The 21,163-nt window shown below is 42.8% G+C and overlaps 1 protein-coding gene across 5 annotated transcripts in view; it reads left to right on the top strand.

Annotated features, from left to right (window-relative positions):
- The window catches only part of LOC111252086 (uncharacterized), a 34,299-nt gene that overhangs the window by 5,394 nt on the left and 7,742 nt on the right, over window positions 1–21,163 (top strand). For 3 of the 5 annotated variants that reach the window (XM_022809502.2, XM_086992232.1, XM_086992336.1), the window contains one exon: window positions 8,138–8,384. The exons of the other annotated variants lie outside the window; for them this stretch is intronic. In XM_022809502.2, the coding sequence (XP_022665237.2) occupies window positions 8,255–8,384 (130 nt within the window). In that variant the 5' untranslated portion in view covers window positions 8,138–8,254. The remainder of the gene's footprint in view (window positions 1–8,137; window positions 8,385–21,163) is intronic. 5 annotated transcript variants of the gene reach the window in all.

Here is a 21,163-nt window from a genome sequence, read left to right as displayed (position 1 = left end):
TCAAGGCTTGGCCGTCCCATCGACCTAATTTATAATGAGAAAAAGTGTATCTTAGATATGCTCAGCAGAGGATCGTCTACATTAATATTTGGTGCTATCCTTACCGGTCCGAATTTGCGGTTTACAAGGTAGCAAACGAAGGGTAGTAAGTTGCCAATAGATCGGTAATATTGGCTGATACATCCTTTTCGTGCATGTTAATCAGCGACGAACTTTTAACGGAAGGACATTTTCGAATGCTTAGCAATGTGCAGTAGACTTGTAGTGATATTCAATTTGTGCTACAACGCAATTGTTACCTCGCAGCTTTTTCGTTGTGACAAATAGGCCTGCTTTTTGTACGTTTCTTACTGTTTATCTTACCGCTTTTTTATTAGCTGATCAATAAGTTGCCTTCTTCTTTCTGTTTTCTTATGCCTCGTTCTTGAGCAGCTAGTTGTCGTCGTCATCGCTCGTTATTACAACCGTTATGGTCATGACCTCGGAAGTTTTGAATGTCGTCCTATTATAGACTATTTGAAACCGCTGTAGTAAGAATACGTAAAACGACATTTGGACGAGTGTTACGGTGTGAATGTTGACAATATTGTTCAGCAATAAGAACGATAACAATACAAATAATATAGTATTATTATTAAACATTAGTTACAGTTAGCAAGACAGATTCTGGTACCATTGTGCCATCCTGTGGAACAGGCGTACACCCATAGAAGAGCGATCACCGCTAAGACTTTTGTATATGTTGACAGCGCGTATATATATAGATGTATGTGTATCTGTATGTGGGTTTTTGTCATTGTCTCGGACCCAATGTAATGTACAGGCATTGATAACGTTGGCTTTTGTAGAGCTCGGCAACAAAATTGGCAGCGGAGCCTGCCTGCGGAGCCTGCCTGCGGAGCCTGCCTGCGGTCCCGATTACGGCGTTTCGTATAGGGTATTCCGACCGCGACAGCGGGCCTGTAGATCCGTGCTGCTTGCACACCCAACCGATTTTCTCCTTCTGCTCCATTGTCAGCCAGCAGCTGAGCTGTGATCGGACTGCGAGTGGTAACAGGCACCAGGAAGCGACAACCCTGAAAACCTCGATAGACGTGTGACGGTCTAACGGAGTCGACATCCCCGAGACGCTAGAAAAAAGGATCAACTCACTTCGGTCCCACCAGGCCTGTCACTGGCTTTCGAAAAAGACATGATCAGCAAGCGTGCAGGCTTCGACTGTCGCTGTCGTTGTTTCTAGCAGTGAATTGACAACTATTTGCTGGTCAGTCATCGTTCTAGCGAAAATAAAGGGCGAGAAGCAAATGAAGGCAGCACTATTTTTCTGCGCAGGCAAAGCAGACGGCACGCAGTGAAGGCGACAGCAAACCACAACTACGGCTGTCGATAGAAATGTATCGGGAACAGAGTAGGGCAAGGAAAACAAAGCAGAAGTTCCGGGGGCTTTTGTTGCTCCGGCTGGAGTTGTTATGATTGTTGTTGTCAGAACTGTATCGGCGTTAGGATGGTTGTTGTTGGACGCTGGGGCTGTTTTGGAGCAGATGTTCTAGCCATTTCGTGATGTTGGTGTGCAATAGTTCCCGATAGTGGTGACGTCATTGTTGTTGATGGTGGTGGCTGTTGATTCCTAATAGCGTTCTTCGCAAACGACGACGTGGTAGAAATAGGACGAAGCTGAGCGGCGGAAAAGAAATCGATTGGTCGTGCGTTGAAACCGCACAAAGGTCACCTCTTGCTCATTACCGTAGACGATGACAACGAAGCGTTTTTGTTGTTGGTCACCACTATCGGTGCTGTCATGACGACGGAAGAATGAGTCGGATAGAACGTTTACGAAAAGAAAGAGGAGACCTACTAGTTTCAAATGATTATAATAAAGCGTTTTGAGGCGCATCAGGAAAACGACAATATGCATTGTATAGAAGGAAATAGACTACTGCCAAGAGCTGCGTGCACTATTACTTACAGTTTATTTTGCTTATATCTTGCAGTGTGCTTTTTTTTTGCTGAGCAAAACCTGTAAGGTTTTGTTATTAAAGGTCGACACACAGTTGGTTGGTAACCTAGAGGGATAATGCGCCGACGTTTACAACTTGGGCAGACGTATGTATGGTTTTGATATGGCTTTGATACATCAATGTAGGTATACATATTCATTTCACTGGGCAGCCAGGCACCGTGACTTATACCACGTTTATCTAAGTTCTATTGCAGAATTTTGTCTCTATAATCTCGAAGCGATGTATCGTTAACTGAAGTTTACGTCGATGTGATAGCTCGCAAATGTAGCTAATGAAGTATGATCCTATGGAGGTGGCATACTGAAGCAATGATAATTATAATAATGGCAGAATAATTAATGCGAAATAGCTAAGCACTTAAGGGTTACTCAGATAATCAGCTGACTATATTTCATTGTCATAAATATTATTGATATTGTTGGAAGAACCATGCGAGTGATAAATGACCATTGCTGCTTAACTCGAACCGTAGAAACAAATTTTTACACAAGATCGTTCTTTGCAATTTTCTGCTGGTGACGTCCATTGCTGAGGTACATCGAGGTGCGCTACTCACGTTTTGTCTTTGTAATTCGTCAGAGAGAAAAAAAAATTAGAGCATAAACATGTTCCGGCCGTTTATTTTAATGGTTCATTTTTGACAGAAGTTAAGCAGATGCCAATGATAGAAGTGCCTATCCGTTTCCAGTAGTTAGATAACCAGTACTATTATTATTGCAATAGTATGTTAGGCGATTCGTGTTTGCTGTCTTCATTGCTGGGAACTCAGATAATCAGCGATTACTGAAAAATGAAAAAGCTGTGTCTCAGTGGTTAAAGAAGAGCTTTGCGAATTGCGCTGTAGATGCAGTGCTTCAAAGAACACGATAGATCGACTTCAAGAACAAACTGTGTTTATATAGAACAGTTAGCACAAAGGAATAACTGATTGAGTCCACGTAATGTCAAGGTCTGTGCGCTTATGCTGTATATATGAGAGAACTTAAATTGTCGTCAAAATTTCTCCGTAGTATTTCTGCGCCTGGGCATTTTCAAAGTGTATTTAGCGGAACTAGAGCTTCCTACGTTAACGCAGCTAATGCACATTGTGAAATGGAATGAACTATAGCTGGCGTAAAATGAAGAGCGGGCTACTGATGAAACTCCCATAAATAAATATTTGTCACACAGGATATGCTTAATGGCGTAGGACAGGACAATCAAATCTTCAAATATTTAAAGTGCGGTATTCCCATCGAAGTTGCCTCGGTAGTGTACCATGTGTTGTTTCAAATCCACTTTGAAAAGAGAAACAAAACAAAAAAGAACTAAAAAAGAAACATGCGCCGTCCAAAGACTGCCTGCCCCAGCGTTCATGGCCGAGAAGAAACGGGTTTCCAATTTACTCAGTTTGGTTGGGTAAGGCCTGTTCCAATTACTCATTGAGACTTTCGTCGCCCATAATATGCTTAATAACTATACTGCATTATCAAACGAAAACAGGAAACAGTGACATTAATGAAAGTATTATTTTTATAAACACCGAAATGGATTGGACTACTAAAGGAGACACGGAGGCCAATCCAGCACTACTAGCACTATAAGTATATGTCGCATGTGGCAGACCTCTGTAGATATTGTTGGTTTATAAAATTTGAATTGTCGATTGCTAAATGAAGCCACAAGCCACTTAAATAGAAGTTAACAAATTTGACTGACGGTCGGAGAGCAGGACGCCGTTGTGTTAGTGTGTCGTAGCGATTGTGTCCCGGATTGAGGTTGTATTACAAAGTGTTGTTGCGTAAGTTTTATGGTCTGACTGAAAAGAAGAGCAGGGGGCGTTCCTGTTCAGAGGGTGCAGCTATGGGTCCTACGGACGGCGTCGAAGATGCTCTGAGTCTATTTCTGTTTGGCCTTACTACATATGTGTACGCTGCTGTGTTTATAAAGGATTGTTTACTGTGAGTAAACCGATTTGTGTGACTGCTTGCTTACTGGCGGCCTATACGGAGATAGGTAGCTGGTCGGGTGATTGAATGACGCGGGAGTTTTGAACAAGCTCGCAATTGTCCAGTCGTCTCGCTCGGCTTTCTACTGTTACGACGTCAACGACGACTACTTGGCCTTCTGCGATGGAAGAAGCTGCGACAAGCGCTGCTGTCGCTCCTGCTACTGTATAAATTGCTTTGTAGGTCGAGCGTGTTAGGTTCAGTCATGTTTTTGCATCTTCATGGACTACAGTGGCGTACGATATGGATCCGGGCAAGAGGCAAGTCGTCTTTTAGCCAGAATGCCGCGTTTATTCTCTGTTGCAACTGCATATCATTCTTCGGCGTAAGTCCGCTGCCCTGCATCTACACGCCCGTATCAAAACAGAGTGTACGGCGTTGTGCTGGGGAGATACCACTTAAGATTGAAGCAAAAGGGGCTTCCATAGAGATCAGATAAATGATTCAAATATATATATATGTATATTTATGAATACGACGCATATAATTTGTTGCAGAATGAAGAAATTCAAAGATTGGAAATTAGCACAGGAAAACGAAGAAAATGGAAAATGGTGACAATACAGAGGAGGTATAATAAACTGGTTGCGAAACCTTCTGATTCTGAAACAATTGCATCGAAATTCTAATATTAACGATTAGTTGAATAACGACCCTTATGTGCCTATATTGTCAACGAAGTTATACAGAAGTGCTCCATCTGCTTGTTGGCAAAGTTTTTATAAGGTGACAGAACGATTATCTCGTGTCAACAGGGACGGCTCTGAGCAAGTTATTATAAGACCGTCTAGTTTCGTAGATGATTTTGGCATATTAGGATCGATCAAGTAGGACAAAGGTCGAAGAAGATGTCTTACAGGCAGAAATATGCGTTGGACGGGGGCCCACGTTTAGTCCGTCCTATGATGAACTGACATGAGTGCCTTAATATCAACTGTAATGGATAAACTGCAATTAATAGCTATGAACCTTAGTGCGAGGCTGTCGGTTAGAGTATAATGTGGTCTAGAGGTATATGAAAATTACATATTGGGCCAAAAGCCTAGATACTTAGGTCTACTTGCCTTAATAAATTTTGCTTCGGGGAATAAAACAGAAACATTCATCTTTTTTAAGCAGTTTGAAAAAAGTATTTTGTTTTATACTTTTTTCAACTGTCAAAAAATTTTTCGAAATTGTTCTTCCAAGCTTTTGCCTTACTTTGTATCTTGTGTGTCCTACACCATAATAGATACATATGCTCATATTGTACTGTCCTTCAATCCTTACAAACTACCGAGATCAGAAGTGAGAATTTAGAAGCATATTAAGCGTTGCTGTTCTTCAGGAAAGCACTACTCTTCTAAAAGCAGAGTTATTGAGTTACTTAAAAGAGGATTGAGCAGATTCTTAGGGTTTCTGGTTTGCTTCGACAGATGACCATAAGAGCTGCTCGTATCGCTTCGAAATGTGCTGAAACTATTATAAGCTTCTGTCCGTTGACTCAACCCCTCGGCCGTTCGTCGTTCCTCTCAGCTTGTCTTACATCCCCTACCCTCGATCCGCTATTGCTGTCAGGCTACCTTTCCCATTGCTCATACCTCTTCTCCTCACTTTTGTGCAGTACAGTAAGAGTACGCAGTTCGTAAGAGGAACGGCAGCGCCGTCATTACGACTGGTCGACGTTCAGCCAGCAGTCGGAACGACAGCACGGTTAGGTGCTGCCCCTGCGACCAGCTGTGATTGGCACTATTACGGCAGTTGGTCGTATGGATTCCGATGAGTTGCCGGAAATGACAACAACGACGAACGACGCTGGGTTTTGCTGGTTAGATAGCCATAAAGTGACGACTATCAACGTTCGGTTAGCTGCCTCCGTATAACCCACACGTTTGCTTATTTACTTAGTGAGCTCTGAGTCTGCTTTGGCTGAGTGTGAGCTCAGCCATACTTTAGCTCATTCCAGTTCTTTTGGCCGCTTCCTCAAAACAGTTTTTTCAACCTTCCGCGTTTTCTACCCGATATGCATAGCCGCTTTCTTTGTGCTCACACAAACTGGTAACGGCGACCGACCATCGGCCACGCTGTCCTGGATCGTTCCTCTTGTTCTTTTCTAATAGCATTGATCTGGTCAGACATGGCCTGTTCTGACTTATCGAATGGCGGGAATGACCAAATGGGGAAAAAAGCGCGATGAAAGTCTTTTGAACAGAAAGAACGGGGCATTGTCATTGCCTAAACCGAATAGTCATAAATCGTGCGCTGGGGCCTGTGGCAAGAGTAATCAAAATAATTTTATTGAGACCATTTGCTAATATTACTGTTGCCGTTATCGTCACTGGGCCTTACATAGTAGCCGTTATAACCATATGATGAATGAGTGACGTGGTTTTATCTATCTTGTAATTTTTCCTTTTCATACTGCGACATTTTATTGTTTACTTTCATTTTATGTATATGTACCGATTCCTCCATGAATGACATTCTCCTTTGGTCTCATTATATAGCAAATTTGTTTAGCTTGTTTATCCTTTTTATGACCATGGCTTTGTGCCCATAATGTGTTTGTGTCAAAAACGTGAGGCATCGTTCCAGTGTTTGAATAAGCGACATCTTTTTTGTACTACCACAGCCACTTCCGTATGGTATAAATCCGGCTGGATCGTTTTAATATAGTGCTTAGTTATAAACATGGCTACGAAGTATTTGTTTGTATGTTGCATATTGAAGTCTATGCTTCAGGTAATTTGTGGTCGGTTGAGTGAGTGAGATTCCGGGCATTTTCATCGTCTTTGTTGTCGCGAGGGGCGATGTTATGGAGTAACAGACCTGAGCGAACCTAGCAAAAAGGCGGCTGTCGTGCTACTGGAAAAGTACTGGCCGTCTTGCTTAGCTTTCCGCCGTTGTGATCCTACTAAAAATGACACTGCTTTGCAAAAACCAAGGCTGGTTCCCGCCATTGTCATCGTCGTTGGAGGGAATGATATGCGCTGGGTACCATTGGCGTTTTTTTGCCAGATGCGACACGGCGTTCGTCAGCTGGGTTACTTTGGTTGGCCTGAGTCCACTTTCTTTCCGGTTCTGTTTGTTCTTACTGGCTTGGGTCTCAGCAACTGACGAAGGCCAGCGATGCATGCTATTAGCGTCCCATAGAAAGTCCGCAAACGTCAGTTAGAACCGATGCTATTCTATGGCCTGTACCTTTTTTACAAAAGATCGAACATCCATGAAAATGCTGTTTTAGTCTGATAGCCCCGATCGCAGCAGTGGTAAGAGCCATCAGTTTATGTTTGTTGGTTGTTTACCCCTGCTCTACTTTTACCCCTTTCGACTGTGACTCTTGTTACTACTGATCTTGCCTGGGTAGTTGTTGCAACTACTATAACATTCCTCTCCTAAATTCTCTCGGGACCTGGTTGACCTGTAGGCCCTAGCTGTCCAAGGGCACCGCCAGATCGATGCTATGCTGAGACCTGGTCGGATTTGGAGGAAACGCTCCGTTCATGTAGAAGGTCCTCTTGAGATTTTATCTAGGAGGCTTTGGCATTTTGATACTCCCCTTACTTCTTCACTTCTTCTTTAAAGTGCGACTTAGCTGGTCTGTTCAAACCCAGAATAGTACGGAGCAACTCTGTTGGGCCCCATTTGCACACCCCAATAATCAACATTAAGAGAAGTGAATTAAGGCGGATTTGCCACTTGGTCTTCATTCTGTTTCATCAGAGCAACGGTACGTAACACAGCTACTTGGTTCGGGGAAGGCATTGACGAAAACGGAATAAAAGTGTTAATAGGAAACAAAAGCGCCTGTACAGATACTGTACGGGAGTATGGGCACTTAATACCAGATATGTTTGCCATAAAGAGTGCACGGCTAATATCATTTGCACAGTCTCAGTTCATTCGTGACATCATTCTGTGCTACAATTCTATTCGGCCTGCATCAGTGCAAGCCATTCGAGAGGTTACGCTTCCATTTTTTTTTCCATATTCCTTTATTTTACATGTCTTAATTACTACAGAAGCGATGCACAGCCTGTTCTGCTGCGTTCACCAGTTATATTTTACAACGGCAGAAACGCAGCTTTGCTATCGTCTGGTCTTCATATCGTCATAATCGTTGTTCAAACGATTTCTTTTCCTCTCTAGAGTTTAGGTGTGGGACGGTACGTTCGCAGGCGATGCACCCACATCAGTTCGAGTAATAGGAAACTACACGGCGGATTCAAGGGGCATGGCAAAAGGTGCTCCGACGGGGGCGGCTCTATGCCTGTCTATCAGCAAGCCAAACAGGCCTCAGTGACTACCAGACGGCCAACATGGGCAAGAGCGTCAACAATAGTCCTTGGTCGGCCGATTGCATCGTTTCGAGAGCCGCATCTCAAGGCAGAGGATGGTATGTATCAGCGGCTGAGACTTCTTTTAAAACATTTAGAAATGAACACAGTTCTAGCCGGCGCTGCTCTTACCAGTTCTTAATAATGATTGCTGATTGCACAATTGGCATTCCTTTCTAAAGTCAAACGTTAACTCCTAGTAGTCGTATTCTTGGTCATCATTTTCAAGCCCCTACTCCGCATTCTAAAACCAGAGCGAAAAGTACCGTTACAGCATTACTAGAAGTGGATTTCAGATACGTGCATACACGAGTAATATATACTTCCACACTCCTCGCCCTTGTGCGCTCACAAATACATAGTGGGTGTACCGTATCGCATTTGTGTGTGCGCGCGTTTTGTCTGGACCGTGAAATATCAGAGTTTTGTCGGTATCCAGACAAGATAGACGCGTTCTTCTGAGGCGTCAACCATCTTTCTGTCCATAACATAAACATTGTACAGCGGAGACCAACACATGGAATAGGCGAAGTCTCGTTATGTTTCAAGTCGGGAGTTAACTGCCTGATAGACAAGGCCTTGACGCATTAGTGTAGAGCTTCATATTGGAAGTGTTATAGAAACAGCATGGATGCGCTCGCTGCGCCCGTTATGCACGTAATAGAATTCGTCCGTGGAAATGCCAACCGTCGCCGAATGAATCGTCGTCTTCGCTGGTGTACACCCGCTGCCACGCGTCGGTCCTGGTAACCGCTGCTAACTACTGTAGGCTACCAGTACTGAAAAGTAAGGCAACACATCTTCCCGCGCGCTACGAAACAGCTCATACCGTATATATAATTGTTCCGTGCAGAATAACCAGACGACTGTGCTCATCAGCATTAGATCTCTTTGTAGAGTCTGTCCACGACGTTGTTGTTGTTATCGTTTGTTGACTCTCTTCGTTGTTGGTTACTGATTGCGCCGGTGGGTTACACTGGGTCTGGCTGTCTGTCTCTTCCCCTTCGCCCAGTTATTGTACAGTCACTGATGCTTGTGCATGCATGTCATCGCAGCAGCTCTTCACAATTGTGTCATATTATTCCAACGTTCATTCTGCTACATTCCATCCAAATAACAATGCCATCATCGTGCAAGTGGTAATACTAGTCGGCGTGGCGCACGGTTACCGTGCACGCGGTGGTCATGGATGAGTGATCGCGCAAAAATAATACGTTGGGAATGCACATTCCACGGTGCGACTGGGAGGCGCCGACGACAAGGTGCTCATAACGAATACATTAAACGACAAAGGACAAACAGGGATACACAAGACCCGTACTACGTCCACTCAGGGTGAACGATAAGCTCGCTTAGCCAAGATCGAGTAGAGAGAGTAATAAAGCACTAAGACCCTAAGATCACCAAAAACTGATATAACAAGTAATCAAAAAGGGTCGGACGATGACGGTGAGGGTTTTTTTATTGTGTCATCGAGTATAAACGTTTCGATAGTATTGTATAGAAATAAAGTACACCTTGGTATACGGCATAATGATTACAAATATTTGAGCAGTGGTGCTGCTAAAAGATCCTTCTTTTTACGTTTGGGCGTCATGCAGGTGCTGTACGATTTTGCGAAACGTCAACGGTTTACAATAGCAGTGGTGTTGAATGACATCCTTCGAGACCCAACCCCCAAAACCAAGCACACAACAACGCGCGCAGTCGCATGTAAACGGCGCGATTATTTTTCGACGCGTAGCCAGACAAGTTGCATCGCGCTTTATCTTCGACACTTTACATAGAATCATTTGGGGATTAGTTTATGCGAATGTTTATGAGACATAACTTTCAATTGCGTGCACTCGCACTTAGCCACAGTTCTAAATAAAACGCAGGTTCAACTGAAGTGAGAGGCTATTTTTATCTCAAACCCTATTAGCCTTTAGGGGCTTCAGATCGATGTGTCTGTAACATGGGTATATGTGTGCGTTTTATTCAGAACTTGAGAAACCTAGTGTAGCCTATACGAACACATATTGCAGGGCGTTTGACCGTTCTCGAAGTCAGAAAAGCTTTTCTTAGATTTAAGCGTTCCGGCGAGACGCAGTATAGAAGTGCGGCGAAGAACTCACAACAACCTTGAGTAAGTCGATGTCCTTTGTTCTGCTGTTTCTACAACCAAACGCTTTCAGCTATCGAATATTGTCACATACGTACTCAAAGAGAGTCGTCGCCAGTGTTCATTGTCCATATCCAACAAAGACTTCTCTCTAGACTATAGACTTCATGACATAGACAATGAAGCTTTGAGGTACGAGCAAGTATTTTGGTTTTGACAATTACTTTGAAGAAATACAATAACTTGACTCTCCATGTTAGCATACAGTCTTCCATGTCGTGCGCGATTCATGTACAGCCGAAGGTCGTGACACGCTGAGTAGAGCCAATACGCAGCGGAAGCTTGTTACTGTGAACGAGAATCCTATCTAAAAGTATCCACTATATGACGCTGAAAGTGTGTGAAAATAATCAGTGGTTTTCAATCGTAATAACAATATGAATAGAAAAGCTTATCATTGATGTATGTGGCCGTCACAGTTCGGTGCTAAACGGAATTGGCCATAGGGCGGCAGCGTTTCGTTTACAAACGTATAGTTTGTGAGCTATGAGCTGCGCAACAATGAAACAGCCCTAGCTTTTTTATTGCGATGTTCAGCAAAGGTTTTTAAACAATAAGCACGTTGCAGACGGAGGTCAGTTTTGTTAAGGGGGAAGTCGTCAAAATTTTGCCCAACAGATAAGTCAACCAGCCGATTACCGTGTAACGATTTAAGCAAGCTTCACGAACGCCGCAAACTGTGCAAAGAAGCCAGCGTAGGATAGCTTTCCAAGTAACAGGGGGCGGCTACAAGCTCACGTCAGTGGGTACTGATCGGTTAGGCGGATTATTGAGCGCGACCATAGTAAACAGCATAGTTCGTATTTTCCTCACGAAGATGAGTCACTATTACCAGGGGTAAGCGGCTGTTGGACGTCGAACTGATAGCGCTATTCGATACAACTGCTAGCTGATCATGCCGGTTTACTGGTCTGTTAATTTAATCCGTCCTATTCATTTGCCGCTTTAGAACGACAGAATTGTTTATTACTTGGCCTGCCTGATGCCACGGAGGTTAACGGTTTCATTAGGACGAACGGGAAGAAAAGCAAATTTAATTAACACGGAAAATCTTATATTATCGTGGCGAGAGGGAAAAAGGTCGAAATAGGGCCTAGCTTGCGCCGGCTTAATAGCTGTGCCGTTTGTTTAAGTCACGTTTGTTTAAACGAGTTTCATTCGTTTAAAGTACACCTTTATTTTGTGTACCTCACTGTGTGTATGGGAATGCGCTAATTCTGCCAACGCTAATATTGCCGCTATCTATTTTAAGTCCATAAATTGGACGATTGCCCTAATAATAATTATTACGATACTTATAATATTATCTAACTATATGTTATATAGTAAATTATGAAATATTGTAAATGCAGTCCCCGGAGTGCAATAGAGCTATTCGGCATGTTGAATTTTACTGCAACTGTTTTGGCGATTTCGAAAAGTACTGAAAGAAATTTCCGGGTCATTTCGATTTAGCCCAGTGGTATGTCCGGCACACAAGGCACGTCGTTGGCTGCGGGTATGGCCAGCTGATTTTTGTTGCTGGGGTGGTAATCAAAGGAGCAGACAGCTGCGAAGGCGTCCTTTAGAATCTTGGTAAAATAATTTGCAAGTGTGCCAACCTTTGCTCACCGGGACACAACGAAACAATCGCAAGTGAGCTAACCGGTTTGCAAATCAGATCCCCTTTGTTATTGAAAATCGATATAAAATCATTGGCAGAGACCATTGTCAAGCGCTCTCTATTGCAATATACGGTAGTTTGAATGCAGTGACAAATATTATCGATATCTGTAGATGAAAAAGATGCTATTTTTTAATAATAATGTATAACAATACTTTATGTAGATTCGTCTCTTCGAAGCCGCCGGCGTGTACCAATGTAATTTTCAGAACGTGTTTTTTTTCTAAAAAAGGTTCAGCATAAGCATAATCACTCGAGCCCAATATACAACACGTTGACTGTGTCATATATAAAATAGTCGTTAATATACATTTATAAGACTACTTGTTCAGAGAATGCTGTTAGTAATGCTTCCTTATGACACCAATCAAATGTCCGGCTATGCGCAGCCTAACTATATAGTAAGGGTCGCTAAGTAACTTTACTTGCATATACAATAATTCATATAGATTTATTTAGCTGTTAACGGCATCGCCAGATCCGCCAAAATCAACAACAGAGGTTCAATATACTGACGACGCTCTGGCAGGCTCTATACTATTGTGGAGCAATGATTTATCAAAAAATATCAACGAATGAACGAAACAAATTATTGTTGCTAACACTAGCGACCCATGAAGCTAGTGGGTATATTTAGTTTAGTGCTAGGAGATCTTACTTATATACGTGTGCACCAAGCTATTGTCTTCTGCGTGTGGCATTGTCCGTGCCAAAAGCACGTGAGGCGCCACGTACAATACACGATGCACGTAAGGTTGGCATTATACCACCAAACGTAGACGAAGCAATAAGAATAACAACCAACGTTAGGCCGTCTACTCAACTGGCTGTACTCTAGCTGGCCTGGCTATTGCTAGTGCGCATGGAATAAACCGGCAAACTGCAGAGACGACAGCGAGAGACATTGTGCGCGTTGTGTGTGCAGGCACAGCCAGCGCCGGACGGACAGGGGCAAACTTGTAGGAGGAGCGAAAAGTGCTTTGTTGGTCAAAGCTGTGAAGGGTCCGACGCACCCCTTAAGCTAGGATGTAATGCCCTCAAGGAAAGCCCCATTAGGCAGGCTAGCCTTTGCCGGCCTTGGGTATTTCCCGTCGAACCTACACGACTACGGGCACCGCCCGGAACCCCCACCAGCGTGGTCATTTATATTGAAATGAGGCCACCCATAGCTGGTCCGCTCTCCTGCACCGAAGAGAACGCCAGGGAGATCAGAGCGCCAGGAGTCATTGTGCAAGCACGAAAATGGAGAATGCACAACGAATCCGACAAGGCTCCAGCAAAGGGAAATAGGCGGATAGGGCAAGCGGGGAATGGCTTCGTTCTCGCCACCGCAAGCTGCTGCCATGATGATCACTGGGTGTAATTTCTTACCTCGACGAACCTGGTAAAGGCTGACAAATTTTCGGTAGCGTTTGTGACCATTTGGGTATGCGAGATAGCTCAACATCAATGTTAGTTAGCGCGTCCTGAAACAACCTTGTAATTATATCAGTGACAAGAAAATATGAATTATTTAGTGTGCTAGTTAGATTACAGTTGGAATGGAAATGATTCATTAAATTAGCCTTTACTTACTGTATTCTGTGCCTTAAAGGTCCTTACGCATCAAGAAAGCGTTCATATACATAGTAATCTCTCGTTGCGATCCTTCGCGCTGTATTTGCAATAAACGAACATGCACACTGCTATTCTTATTAAAGGCCACGACAAAACGCCCGATTTCTCTTGCTGCATTAATCTCTACTGTTGAAACGCTTAATCAGGGCCACCTTTCATAAGATTTAGTTTCAAGAGGTAAATGGCTTAAGCTTGTGTAGCGCAGGCGAAACGAGACGATGCCTTTCTTCTGGAAGAGGGCTTTGATTTCAAATCTAAACACGGGAATGTGAATATCACTGAGCTGAGTTGCTGGTCGCAAGGTCGTTGCAGGTTCATGTAAGGTCTGTAAGGTGGTGCTCTTTTTTGATTACGTTTTCATTTTGTCCTAAAATTAATCATTATACTAATCGTTCGATAAGATAATTGTTCGCCGGAGACCGTTATCGACCTCGAATGATCGTTGTACGAGCAAATCTAAAATGGTGTTAAATATGCGTTGATTAACCAGCTCCTTTGCTTGCCAACAGCCTGCGTTTGTTACTACTGCCACAGTGATACAATAATTCGTTTAGGGGACGTAATGCGTTCTGCACAATGTCATACATTTTCGAATGTGTAAGTTTGAGAGGGCATGCGTGCTAATTTCATAGCACGATACTGCCAGTAAACATTACGACTTATAATGGGATATTATACGAATTATCAGAGATAAAGAATATTACATATATACATCATTCATCACTTCTTCCTTTTGAAATTGTAGATCACGCTAGTGCCATATAGCTACTGATGTATATAAAGTACGATAGTGAATTTTACATAAAAGAAACAGTTATCTCGATGGCAACGACATACAGTCTGCTCTTGAAGTATTATTGATATATCAATATCGTTGGAGTTTGTAGCCAGGCGTGATCGTCTTAGCATTTGCCCCCATTGCACATAGAAACAGTGTTCCGGGGCAGAGAATAGGGGAGGGGGGCTCAGGAGCGAAGAGGGTAACAGGGATAAAAACATATGAAGGTAGACAACATCAGCGGAAGGATGCCAAACGCTGGTAAATTGATAAGCAGTCGGGTTGTCTTGTTGAATGCAAGATGTATGCGGATGTGCACGACTTCCGCAGTCGTTCATTGTTGTCGTTACCTAATGTTTGTTGTGGTAGAGAAGCACGCGATACGCTCGCTACAACGGTTTGTGTCGACAAATTAAATGACTGTATTCACAGCAGTTTTGTTCACTGATTCGGCGGATAGTCGATGATACAGGGTGATCCGCGAGGGGTCAATCACAAGATACGCGTAATTATCATATACCGAGCCGCCTTTGCCCAAACATTTCCAGTCGCAGTAGTTCTACTATGTATATATACATAAGCCGGGTATAAACCAAAAGGACCGAACGTATTGTATGCGTTCTGTAAGCTGAAATTGTCGAAGGAAGCCAATAGCGACTGCTAAGGCCGATCGTGCACGTACAATGGTATGTTGCTGTATCTCAAGTGTTATGGTATTACATCGCTTGATCCAATATTGGTTTTAAATTTAAGCCCATTACGAGAATCGGAGTGAATCGACTTTAGAGCATTATTGCTTTAAACTATGTTTAATGCAAACGGTTTCATTGTTATCGAACAACGCGCTTTAACTCTGAAATCGCGTCCGTGCACTTGATTAATAGAAATTACGCGATACCGAGCACTCTCCTGCTCATGCAGTGCTCATATAGTTTGACAGCGACTAGCAGCGTAGTTGCGCAAGCTAGATAAATCTCGCACAGAAATCACGCGTTTATCCATGACACTGTGACCATGTTAATGGCGTCTGGGCAAACGGTCTGTTCAGTGAACGGCTTCATATGTCTCATGTGATGCCAGCACTATACCGGAAGTGTGCATGAATCGCTAAAATTTAACACAAAAATGCAACAGTGTACTATTGGTTTATAGATAAGATGTATATCTTTCATCACTGTTCAGTCTTTCTCCTTCAATTGTTCTCGTGTCGAAGTGTCGCACGTACGGCGTTAGCAAAGATTCGCGCTCACTTCACCGCTCTGGTTACGCCCTAGCTATTCTGTTTGATTTTATATAATTTAGACGTTAGAGCTGCATTAGTGAAGTGCGTGAATTAAATATTTTCCATTGTGAAATCAACCGAGCTTTGTTCCATGCGAGGATTTGACACGACATTACCGTGTGCGCCCGTTTGAAAAACTTCACTTCATACATCGCTGCGAGTCGTGGCATTCCGTTTCGTTGACAGGCTACTATTGTAGCACTTTTGAATCTCTAGCCAGCCTTCGAAGATTATAGTAACACGATCGTTTACGGTGACGAGCAGCGATGTTGCTTCACTAGTCTGCTGGGTCAGTTGTCCGCAATGAAGCACCGCACGCCAATATATAAAGCATTGTAGTTTTGACTCGTAACGGTACGCTTATTCTGATTATCACTACTATATACTAAACACCCAGACCACTTCAACGCCCGAGAGATACAATGATGTCGTTTAGTAATTGACTGGTTTATAGAAATGTGAGCGTTTTATTATATCGTGCGTGTCCGAATTTGAGGTAACGATACTTTTTATATATATACAGTTGTCGTATGGCCGGTTGTTCACTCGGTTGCGCTCTCTTCTAGTCCGATATTGCAAGCAGATTTCGTAGTGCTAATATCTGCGTAAGCGAAAGATCGCCCCATGATAGTTCAGTAGTATACGTTTGGTGTATCCTGGTCTTTGCCTGGATACGTCGTTCTAGTAGCGATCGTATCGGCAGGTGTCGTCTGTTTGTTTATCGCATTTCTATGGTCCGTATTATTACCCCAAATCAGTTTCGTTATCACCTTAATTTCACTACTAATGAACGACTTCCATTAACGAAACAAAGTTTTCGATAAAGAGTTAATTTCATGCTATCCTGCCTGTATATTATACACAGTGGTGCCATTATAGTGTTAGTTATTTGGATCGAAGGGGGCCAAAATTGATACGGCATCAGCTTTCCAAACACCGGCCTGGTGTGGTCCATGACCAGTTTCCGTACTCGTCGATTTGCGCAAGCCGAAAACTTCTTTCATTTCTTCTCGTGCTCTTTTCGTTTTTTCACTCTTCCATTTTCCGTTTTTCGGTTTGATTTGTGCTACACTTCTGTTCTTGACTGGAAGCCTGCAGGCGGCCGGGGCAGCGACCGGCTGCCCGCCAAGGCTACAATCAGTTCCTTAATGCAGGACGGAGCGCAGGACGCGCAGCAGTGTCGCTGTCTGTTTCTAGCTGTTCACTTCTGCATTTACCAGCGGCCGCCGGTCTCATTTCCTGGCCTTCCCTCAGCGCTGCAGCCGCGTGAAACGGTTTCTTCTGCGCCATCTCATGGTTCCGATCCGATAAGGGCAGAAGAAGCAAAGTGGCGTTACTGGATTGCTTTTAGTTTCTTTTGGCTTCTATTCAGGGCCTCCCTGACTTCCTCCGTGCGGTTTCCTCCCGTCTGCAAAAATGATCTTTCTGGGGCGCAGCTGCCTAGCTGTTGTTTCTGGTTCCTGCAGTCAGTAGCGGTGGCTAGTAGCTGCCTTCTTTTTTTCTACGAAGAGCCAGTCTGAGAACCAAAGGTCGACCGCTACGTAGTCCTGTGATCGCCCATTTCTGCCAACTTTCAACGCTTTCATTTTTTTTTTTACAAAAGTAAGAGAGACGGGCAGAAAACGAAAGGAGAAGTGTCTTCATTTTGATCCTCACGAATATTTATTCGCACGCCAGTTACCCATTAACTCGTCATAGTAGAGAGCGATTCTTCTTCGAAGAAAACGCTGCGTTAGCTACAAAGTTTGAACGCGCGCCGATGAACGGTGACATCGCCAACGAAGACCTTGTGGACGACAAGAAGACAAATAGTATCATATATAGAGTTGTTTTGGGTCGCTTTGCAGAATGGATTTTGCTCATTAGGCTTCAGTTCGACGTTTTTTTTTTATTATTTTTGAATGTAAGCATATGCATTTTATGATAGAAATGTTAACGAGCAATTGCGATCATTCAGGCACGCTTCAAACAGCGCCGTTTGTCTGATTAACGCATTTGAATCGCCTGCTTCTCCAAAAGGGCACACATTCTCTTTATTGACAATTACGTATAGATCTGACGTCAGCGTAGTAACGCCAAGCTTCTTATCATAGTCATGTTTTTCCGGTCACGAAAAACTCGTAAATCTAACTGTATTACGCTGTTAGCCACCTGGCTAATATTAACAATCCGTAGATTAGTAAAGCAGGTGATGAAGGCGTAATCTGATGCATGTGAGCCTGGAAATTGTCGAGCGACGAGTTATTGCCTTTCCGGTTTGTTTCCACGACAGAGCGGAAACGTTTGTGACAGCCATCTATCGACAAAATCGAAATGTCAGAGGTGTATTCTTCACAATTTACAATACTAGGTTTTTATATAAAAAAAAAAAAAACTGCCATTTTTACTTCCGGTTTTGAATATTCGTTTGCTAATGATGCAATATTCGTTGGGTATGTATTTCTTTGCCCCGCAGGGCTATTGACGTTTCATTTGAATCGCAGCATTTTACCTTACGTCCTTAGTTTGAAAGATGGATGCATAAATGGTGCATGACGGCATTTGCGACATTTCTTATTCGGTTCACAAAGTTAAGAAAAATACCGACGTAAGCCAGGATCAATGTGGCGGGTTCGGCAAGAGCTCTATAGCTAAGGGTACTTAACTCTTTGGATTTTTGCTCTTTAATTAACCTGCTGCATTTACGTGACTGGAGCCACTTTGGAGAGACTTTCCATTTCTTTTAGGGATGATTGTTACATATATATTAGCTATAGAATTGTTTCTGCACGCAAAACGAATTGGGATTCGAGGGAAAATGGATCAGTTCAAGCAACATGTACAGTAGCTATACTTACCGAACAAAAAAGAACGCTCCAACGGTACATGGAATTTTATCACTCACAAATGAAAAAATAGTAGAGGTAGCAACGTATATTATTGCTTATCCAATTATTTAGTGAACCATACGATCTGGTGCTGTGGAAATCTGGGCAGCGGATCCTCTGAAGCGCGCGTTTACTAGCTTCATGCAGAGTGTAGCGATTACGCCTAGGTCACTCCAAGAAAGAGATGTTTTATAGGATTACACATCGCAGAGAAAAAGTGCAAGCATTTTCAGGTCGTTTGTGATTCCAACATGCATCAGTATGTATATTTGGGAGATGAACTATGGGTCCGAGGAGTCCGAACCCATTTGGATTTTGTGCATGGACCAAGCACGATTAAATAGGATTAGACATAAGTGTTGTTTTGTACACAAGTTTAAAAATCTTATGCTGCTTCATGCAAGTCATCATGAGGTTCTAATTGAAGAAACAATCTGGCCCGCCATCTTCGATTTGCACTTGTTAATAGGTGCGGCACAGGTTATAGTAATAATAATAGCAAGGCTATTATTTCTTCGAACTGAAAATAATAGATAAAGATTGGATTTAAATGCGAGAATTGTGAGTAAAATCAGTCATAATACATCTTCGGAAAAGAACCAATGAATATACTTGTTATTAAGGTAGTTTAGGGTGTCAAGCAGAAATAGGTAACACGCTTATAGTATAGATCGGTGTCACGCCGGACCGGACAGCTTTTTCGCATTGAATACTTGAAATGTACTATCCATAAGATTTTATTTATGTAGGGTTAATATTCATTTTTCTTTGTTTGTCAAAAATATATTTGCCATAACTCATAAACGCATCGATGTCGTAATTGATGTATCTATTTTATTACGTCGTTCTGTGATGATGACAATTGTGCTCTTTACATGATCGCACACGGACTAATTAACCGGCCCAAAGGACAGACAGCCCAGGGTCTTATTGATTAGACTGCGCACAAATAATGTATGTCCTGATTCCACTAAAGAATAGACGGACTTGACAGTGACATGGGAAAGCGACTGCCTCAGAGCTTTACTGCTGTCCTGATAGAGGCCCTTTGCAAAACCTATCAAGGTATTCTCACTGTTGCCGAGGATGAAGAGCAGTCGCAACACAGTCGCTCGCATAATAACACGTGTTATTTTGGTATTCTTTCCATGTAATCAAGTACAATCGATATTCAACCAAATAAACATTAATAAATAGAAGTGAAAAACAAACTGCGTAATATTAAAACGAGACATTTTTTTGCTTTTTTCGTAGGTTTTTAACCTACGAAAGCTTATTCTACATTACATTGCTACTCTACATATTGATAAAGGCACCGGAGATAATTTTCAAACCGCCAACGAGTATCTTATAGTACCGCCTCTTGCAGCGATAACAACCTTCACTCCTAGCGCCGCCATTTCTAATTGTTATGCATTAGATTTTTTTCCGGATCTGGATCACTTGTTATCGAGTCTCCGGGCGTTTTTCTGTCGGATCGACCTCTGATGAATTAGCAGGCCATGAAACCCATTGGCAGTGAGTGTTAACCTAGCCAAATACGCCAAACGCTGTCACATCCTCAATCCATCCTGCATTATCACCATCAGAACATTTTGCTTCCCAAAACACCACTACTTTAGTATTTCCTGTACGAACCGTATTATTCCAGTGATAGAAATCATGGGCCACATTACAACCTCTGATGTACCTCTTATTTTTAGCATGACCCAGCTTTCGGAAGATCGTTCGCCAGCATACCTGAAGGTATGATGGGCATTTTTTTTTTTCGAAAAATTTTCCTGTTCGGTTAGTTTGTTTAACGAAGACGGGCACCTAACCGAAGCTTCTTGGCGAGTCCACTGCCCTTGAATGCAGCCTCCTTGAGTCGCAACAACTTTTCGTCATGACAAGTCCGCAGTCTTTTAACCTGATCTGGAGGATATTATACGAATCGAATTTACCTCTTTGGAATTCGCAAATAATCACACCGTTGTCCCATCTCGAAGTGCACCATTTTTGATCCTTATTACCGATTTTACACGACGACAATGGGAGGTCCTGCTTCGGAGTGTAAACATGCACCACTTCAATAGTTTCTCGTTGCTCCGTCTTCCGATTTCCATATGCTACTCGAAGAAGTGAATCTCTATTTAATTTAAACACCGCTATCTTGTTGGTCAGCGCTGACTACAATTGTACTGGTTAGATGGTGAGATATTAGCCCGAAACGCGAATGCCGGCCTGGATGAAATTCAATTTGGGCAAACAATGACGACTACAAACATCGGAATACGATATGCCAATTTGATAGACGTATCGCATTGTTTGTCAGCAGCTTGAAAATGCTTGCCGATACCTTTATCAATATGCAGGCGTAAAGATGTATAGAGGCCACCCACTTCCATAAGCCATTTGACTGAATTTGAATTTATTCGATAAATAGAATTTATATTTAAATGATTCAATATATACAAAATAGCTTTCC

The sequence above is a fragment of the Varroa destructor genome, unplaced genomic scaffold, assembly GCF_002443255.2.
Source record: "Varroa destructor unplaced genomic scaffold, Vdes_3.0 BEIS01000001.1, whole genome shotgun sequence".
Lineage (NCBI taxonomy): Eukaryota > Metazoa > Arthropoda > Arachnida > Mesostigmata > Varroidae > Varroa > Varroa destructor.
This window is presented reverse-complemented; position numbering and strand designations above follow the sequence as displayed.